Genomic DNA, 8071 nt, shown 5'->3' with positions numbered 1-8071 from the left:
TAAGTTATTTTTTTATATTTATATAAATGGTAATTATTATTTTATAAATATATGTTTAATATATTAATAAAAAAATATATCAACAGAAAGCTCCTTTAGGCTCGCGAGCTGGCTCGAGCTCAATAAGCGAAGCTCGGGCTCGGGATCGTTTACTAAACGTGCTTGTTTTTTAGGCTCGGGCTCGAGCTCGAGCTCGTTTAAGCTCGGCTCATTCGAGCTTTTTTTTCGAACCGAGCTCGAGTAGCTCGCGAGTAGCTCGACTCGTTTGCACCATTAATTGGGAGTGAAACAAGGTGTTAAATATTGTTTGTTTTTTAAACTCAAACAACTCATAATTGTCCTTATAATCATACTTATTATACATTATTAAATATGTCTCACTTTTTATGCTAATTTATTTTAATAAACTGTTAAATATTAAAAGAAAAAAAAACTGATTACTGAATTGACAATTAAAGTATTTTTCATCAATACTTTTGGAAAAAAAAATATTCTTCCCCAATGATGTAAAACTAGTGAATAATTCACTGAACAAGGTGGCGCCACGTAGCGAGCAACCACCACCGCTACCTTTCATTATATTAAAACGAGTTCAAAATAACTGATTTTCGAAAAAGAAATTCGAACAATTCGATGGCGTTAAGAGCAGTTGCAGGTTCAATGGCAAGACGACAACTGAAAACACCTGCGAATTTGTGCTTCAACCCATTTGTAATTTCTGCTTCAAATCATCGTCATCGATCCATCGCTTATCCTCTTTCTAATTCTCCATCAGGTAAATAAATTAACCAGTAATCAATCAGTCTTCGTTATGTTTATGTATTTTTTTAATCTTAGTTTATGATCATACAATTATAAATGACAATTTACTGGCCTTGTGGAATTGAATTCAGATTTTTTTTTTTGAACGGCCAACCAACTCAATCCCAAGCACTCTCGGACACCCACTGGACAAACGGAGTACTCCGAGTAACCCGAGTCTACCACCAATTCCGGGGAAAACCCGGTAACCCACCCGCCCGTAGGCACGACAGTGAAATTACCGGTAAAACCCGTTTGGCTCAAGGTTCCAACTCGGGTTTCCTGGGTCTCCTATCATTGCCCACCAGTGCCTCACTCTGCACCAAGTGGGAGTCGAACCCGCGTCTCGCAAGAGAAATGCAAGCCCTCCACCACTTGATCTAGAGATCATTGCAAATCAGAATTTTAATTGTAAATCATAATTGTTAGGAATTTTGTTAGGAATTAGGGGCTGTTTGTTTACCTCTTAATTACTGGTTCAACACTTAATGGTCCAACTGTTTGTTTCATGAGCAGATGTCTGAATGGTTCAGACATTTGCCTCTGAATGAATGGTTAAGCATTATACAGAGTCCGAATGGTTAAGACCTCTAATCTGAATTGGTCAGACATTTGCCTCTGAACAGGTAAGCATTATACAGACTGTTAATGATTCAAACCTCTTACTGGTTCAGCACTTAACCATTCAGATGTTGCCAAACAACCCCATAATCGTTTTGTTCAGATAACCAAATGGGTTAGGTGTATAAAAGTCTTTTTAGTTGGGTTTATTTAGTTAAGGAGTTTTTATTTATGTGGTCGTATTAGTTTCCTATTTGAATGATTTAGGTTTCTTGTTTTCGGAGATGTTAAGGATTCCTGTTAGAGTCGTTCGTTGGATCTCGTGTTTTGGTGAATCTGTTTTAATCAACCCGGGCCCTTAAAATTCAGCAGGGCCGTCTCCGAAAATCATAAAAAAAAATATTTGGTTCTGTGCGAGATAAAAAAATTGGGTCCTATTCATTAATCCAATATGTTTGCTTATTGATTTGGGCCAAGTCATTAATCCATTACACTCTAAAACAGTTGGGCTTCTGAATTTGATTGACAAAAACAGTTGAGCTTTAACGTTTTTGGTTCATAAATCCAGGCCCTTTAAGTTTTTTTTAAACATACAGACATGTTTTAAAATATATATATAAAAAGGTTACAAATTTTTTCGGGCCCTATTTCAATTTGGGCCCAGAGCGTTCGCCCACCCTCCCTTGCTCTGGGCCGGCCCTGAAATCCAGTGTAGTTATTGGTAATTCTAATAATAATTTCCTAATTCCTATCTCATGAATGATGAAACTTCAAATCATAAAGATACTATTAGCTTATGATTAACCAAATAATATTCATGTTTTCCTGTATATTTAATAAGAAAATGGTTTAAACTTCTGTTTAGTCAGTTTAAGTCGATTTCTAGTGAATATTCAATGAATTTTTTAGCATAATATATGTAGAGTTGAAACTGTCAAAAACTAAACTAAAACATTGTATCCCTTGGGTAGCAACTAGCAACTAAGACCCTTTGGGGTGAAATGAGAGGCATGGTTAGATTAACATAGCTTTTCAATATGTGGGGAGCTATATATATATTATACACAAGTTATTTACAATTGTCAATGGTAACAGGATTCCGATTTTCTATTCGAGCAATGCAAGAGACAACAACCACCCCTATAACTCCTATGAAAAAAGATAGTACTGAGCAACCACAATCTTCCCCGAATTGGAAGGTTAAAATGCTTTACGACGGTGATTGTCCACTTTGCATGCGTGAGGTATATATAAAACCATCGTATACTATCCATCATTTGTGAATTCTTGCATGATGACTAGTTCTTGTGGAATGTTGCCGATAACATAATTTTTTTTTTTTTTTTGGTAGGTGAATATGCTAAAGGAAAGGAATAAGGACTACAATGCTATCAACTTTGTTGATATAAGTTCAGATGATTATTCACCCGAGGATAATCAAGGCCTTGACTATGAAACTGTATGTTATAAAAAAAAAAAAAAAAACTCGATTTATTGTTATGGTGTTTCACTATTTTGTGATATTCGTCTTTTTATTAGGCACTTTGGATCTAACTTGAACATATTTCGACATTCTTAGGCTATGGGAAAAATTCATGCAATCATGTCCGATGGAACTATAGTCACTAATGTTGAGGTATGCTCCCTTTATATTATCTCATGATGCTATTATGTATATATCGATATATGTATGTTTTTTCAAGCCTTCATATTGTCTGTTCTTTTGTTTACAAACGTCTTTTTTTTTTCTGCCAAGAATTGGCATTTTGAGCTTTTGAGAACTTGTGCAGGCGTTCCGAAAGTTATATGAGGCGGTTGGTATGGGTTGGATATACGCAGTTACAAAATACGAGCCTGTAAGTAGTCTCACTTTACAAGTTTATTGTGTAATGGTTTTTGATCAGATCGGGTAGTTTTGGTACTGAAAAACGTTGTCCAAAATTTTGATTTGTTGTGAACAATTATTGTGTCAAATATGATTACAAAGTTGTATTATTTCAATAATTACTAAAAGATTCGATAAAATGAGGTTTAATGCATTAGAAAAAAACTTGTTATCGACAGGTTGCAACAATAGCCGATGCTGTTTATGGTGTATGGGCTAAATACCGTCTCCAAGTCACAGGTTTGTCGACTTAAGCCATACACATGTCGTTTATTTCTCTTCTACACAGTGGTAACGCTGATTAACGTTATTATTTTTAGGTCGGCCACCTTTAGAAGAAGTTTTGGAGACTAGAAAGAAAAAGGTCTGCTAATTCTTTTTGCATACTTAATTTATATAAACTTTTAATTATATTATTATAAGATGTTAATACTGATACTGGTTCTTAAAAAAATGGCAGGCTGAAATATGCGATGATAACAAGAGTTGCAGGATGTAATACTCGAAGTTCTTCCTTCATTCGTCCACAGTTTATGATTCATGTCAGTAAGTTAGATGTTGTAAAGAAACAATCACTTGTTTTATATTAACGATAAGAGTCGTATACAAACTTGATTCAGAATAGCTGAATATATATACACACACACACACACACACACACATACATAAATCGTTATGTCCTTATGAATTGAGTTCGTATTTTTAATAAAAAATATGGGATTTTAAGATCGTATTTACATGGCAAGAGTAACTCATGTTGTATCAACAATACCTCCGCTTTTTAAGCGGTTGAATCCCTTGTGATTGACTAATCCTTTCTCTCACGGAGTTACGCCTTAGCAATTTCGACACTTTTGTCCATCTTGCACGGGCAATAGCACAAAACGAAACGTTGGGGCTGTCATCTACGATGTCCCAAATTCCGTTTAAAAGGAATCCAGCCGGGATCCTTCCAAATCGGGACTGTCAGTGTCGATTATACTCATAAGCTCATGTGTATCGAGGAGAGACTCGACAGCCTGAGAAGAGGTACCCGACTCTGTAGCAGCCCCGAAGTTAAGCCTGTTTGTGGCTGGATGAAACGGAACATATTCCTGATTATCATTTGTATCAAACGGTACCTTCTGTTTCCCCGTTCTGATTGAGTGGTTACTTAGTTTCTGATTGACTGAAGATGTTCTTCAAGGTAAGTCTCATGGTCAAAAGGAAGGAGCATATGGAAGTGTTCAGACGCAAACTTCACCAAATCTTGAGTTTCGAACTGTTAATAGAATCAATTAGAATGAGCCTAAGGAGAGAACGTGTGCGCGCGCGCGTATGTGTTGGAGGCATATAGGCAGGCTCACCTTCTGCACGCGTATGTGTTGGAGGCATATAGGCAGGCTCACCTTCTGTTGTTCGGTTAGCTGGTTAACGGCAATGTACTGATGAGGTTCTACGATCAACGCCTTCAACTGCAGTTTAACATCAAGAACAATGCTGGTTTTTTGTTCGTTTCTAGGATCGAGGTACAAAAACGTTCCATTGGACGCCTGTGCGCTTTTTACAATTTCATCCCAAAACTTGCAAGAGGCTTTTAGCTCAAGAATCTATAAACAAGATGCATTACGTTTAGCGTAATGCGAGCAAGTAACCACACACAAGTAAAACTACCTCTTCAAGCCGTTTTGGATTCGTGTGGAGTAGTCTCAACAAATCCTTCACACTGCACACATCTGCGTCTTTCAGACGTGTATAGCGAGGACCCTTATAGCCGATCTGCATTAAACAACACACCTTATCTGATAAAGACGGGCACGCATGTTTTTCGTGATCTGCACAGTAATAAAAACAGACCATAAGGACAAAGTCAAAAACTTTTGTGTGTATACTGTAGAATATTAGAATAACTAATTACTTGCAGATACAACGCCGGTCCTTCATTACAAATGCTTCCGTCGTTGCTACTTCCACTCCATTCATCAAATCAGCAACCACAACTACTGCCACCAGTCTGTACAGACCATTTCTAGTATGTTCCGCACTATGATCTTGTTACGAACATAACAAACGCCTTTGTTTAGCTGCAAACAAGTATTTCCTTGAAGCATTCATCGTTTCCCTTCCCGTTTGCTCAGACGCAAGGAAACTAAAAGCATTCAACGCAAATGGTATAAACACGTGTTAGTTGTTCAGACTCGCTTTCTCATGTTTGGTTACTTTGCATGAAGCATTTTCTAAAGCAGCCGCACCCACCGTAAAAACACTGGTCCTCAAGCCCACAAGAGGGGAAACCCTGTTAGATCCAAATATACGTGTTTCCCTCCCATCTATCAAAACACCAAAATGTCAGCTGGTCTGAATGATCTTCCATCCAATGGGTTGGTCAAAAAATTTACATGTGCTTCTTTCTTAACTTAGTAAAATAATAACATATCCTAAGCTGTTCAAAAATTTATAAACTTACCCTAAAGATATAAAATTTAATAAATAAATATTCCATACACAATATGACACGTTGGGATGATACATTCTCTTTATTATAGCTGTCTCATACTTAATACGAAAAGGTAACCAAACCATAAACAAATGAAAGGAAGCTTCGTAGAAACTATGTAAGAAAAACTGAAGATTTTTCCAATGCGATGTAGGTAACCCCCTCTCCTCTTTTTATTCTTTAATTAATTTCTTATTTAATTTATCATTAGATTTTTATAACTTACGATATGTGGTGTTTAATATAAATTTAAATATATAATTTTTAGCTTAGTTATTATTATTTTTTTACTATTTAATTTCAAACATTAAAGATTAGATTTGTTCAAATAGCTCCGAGTGCATAATTTGTTTTAAATTAAGCTAAAAGATGATTCAGATCAACTCGAGCTATTTTGGGTTAAGAATTGCCGTTAACAAAAAAACATATTTCTCTAAAATTTCGAGATATACGAAATTGAATTTACATATAGTGATGGGATTTGAACTTAACCAAATTATATATCAAACTCTGTGTCATGAATGATGTGTTTGCTGTTACAAGTGTCAGAAATATATATATTTATATATATATATATATATATATATATAACAAAAGAAATCTGTTTTGAGACACTTGTCATTCTCTCATTTAATTGATTAAAATTATTAATAATATTAAAAATAATAATATTTAATCTAAATTAATACAAATTATTATTAATAATAATATTTAATCAAATCTAAAATCTAATCTAATACAAATTTTTAGAGTAAAGTCCTTTTTGAGTCCCTGTGGTTTATGTATTTTAACCGTTTGAATCCAAAAATCAAATTTGTCTTGATTTGAGTCCCTGTGCTCTCTAATTTTAACCATTTGAGTCCATGTGGTCTCTAATTTTAACCATTTGAATCCAAAAACCAAATGTTTCTAATTTGAATGTTGTTTACGTTTTTGGATTCAAATGGTTAAAATTAGAAATCACAGGGACTCAAATCAAGACAAGTTTGGTTTTTGGATTCAAATGGTTAAAATGCACAAACCACATGGACTCAAAAAGAACTTTACTCAAATTATTATTATCAATAATATTTAATCAAATCTAATAAGAATTTATACGAATTCCAAAGTTGATATTAACTTTCAAATAATTAAAAAAAAATCCGCCTAACATCACAAATGTTTCTGTTAAATTCGATTAATTAATTTGTTCAACAATCACTATTATCTTTATCATTCAGTACGGTTAACCGATTTATCATAATACAACCTCCCACCTATTCAATCATATGATTTTTCAATCTTATATTAACTAAATAAATAAAGACTGATATTCAATCTTATCCTACTTTAAATATAAAAAAAAATCCGTTAGTTCAGATTAATATTCAGTCTTATCCTACTTTAAATATAAAAAAAAATCCGTTAGCTTTTTTAAATATACTTTTTTTATTATTTGGTATATAAAATCATATTTATTCAGCCCATGTAATACACAGGGTTTTTAAAAATATAATTTTTTTTATTATTTGGTAAACAATGTTACATTTATTCAACCCGTGTAATACAATGGTTTTAAAGATATAATTTTTTTATTATTATTTGGTATATAATATTACATTTATTCAACCCGTACAATACATATGGTTCTTATAGATATAACTTATTTTATTATTCAATATACAAAATTACATTTCTTCAACCCGTGCAATAAAGGAGGCTTTTAAAAAGATAATGTTTTATTATTTGGTATATAAAATTCATTTATTCAACCCGTGTAATACACGGGGTTATAACCTAGTATATATATATATATATATATATTAATTATCAGAGAAACCCATATGTTCCATTAATATAAAAGGGTATGCCTTAGAGACTCAAAATTACAACATGATCACGTAAAAATAACGGTTCTAACCGCTTACATTGTATCAACTCTTCACCATTTTTAAGCTTGAAGTCCTTATTGATACATTTTTGTTTAGCAGTCTTTTTGTCGAATACCCAAATCCCGGATTACGTTATATGGATCTTCGCTGACGTCAAGAGCCCTATCTTCGTTATTACAAAAGAACAAACTGTTAGCCTCGTCACGAAGGGCCCCGGGGGGGGGGGGGGGGGGGGGAGATCCGTGACCAAGCTCCGGCGTGAGGATAAGTAAACTTGCCGGAAGAGCTGAGGAGTTTATCCCGATGAGTATGATCACCGGAATGTTTCCTCTAAGGTGTGAATCTAATAAATGTGATATGTATGATGAATATGTGGGAATGTTGGTCGGAAGTTAATATGAGAGTAGTTAATGTGAGTGTAGTAAATGAGATCTGCCGAAGATGATACCTGTTATGCTTCTTATATAATGCCTAACC

The 8071-nt window shown here is 34.2% G+C and overlaps 1 protein-coding gene across 1 annotated transcript; it reads left to right on the top strand.

The window, feature by feature from the left end:
• The first annotated feature begins 370 nt into the window (after positions 1–370).
• Positions 371–3980, top strand: LOC110916129 (uncharacterized protein At5g50100, chloroplastic). Its single transcript, XM_022160886.2, has 8 exons — positions 371–775; positions 2458–2606; positions 2714–2821; positions 2942–2998; positions 3153–3218; positions 3427–3487; positions 3568–3611; positions 3708–3980. Exons 1-8 carry the CDS (start codon positions 634–636, stop codon positions 3744–3746), a joined length of 666 nt encoding a protein of 221 aa, XP_022016578.1. The 5' UTR covers positions 371–633; the 3' UTR covers positions 3747–3980.
• The last annotated feature ends 4091 nt before the right edge of the window (positions 3981–8071 follow it).

The sequence above is a fragment of the Helianthus annuus genome, chromosome 16, assembly GCF_002127325.2.
Source record: "Helianthus annuus cultivar XRQ/B chromosome 16, HanXRQr2.0-SUNRISE, whole genome shotgun sequence".
Taxonomy (NCBI): Eukaryota; Viridiplantae; Streptophyta; class Magnoliopsida; order Asterales; family Asteraceae; genus Helianthus; species Helianthus annuus.
The sequence above is the reverse complement of the archived record's forward strand: the minus strand, read 5'-3'. Positions and strand labels throughout refer to the sequence as shown.

Coding starts and splice junctions, on each gene's coding strand:
- LOC110916129 (XM_022160886.2), top strand. CDS start 634: ATGGCGTTAAGAGCAGTTGCAGGTTCAATGGCAAGACGACAACTGAAA. Junction 776..2,457: donor TCTTTCTAATTCTCCATCAG/GTAAATAAATTA, acceptor CAATGGTAACAG/GATTCCGATTTTCTATTCGA. Junction 3,488..3,567: donor ATACCGTCTCCAAGTCACAG/GTTTGTCGACTT, acceptor TATTATTTTTAG/GTCGGCCACCTTTAGAAGAA.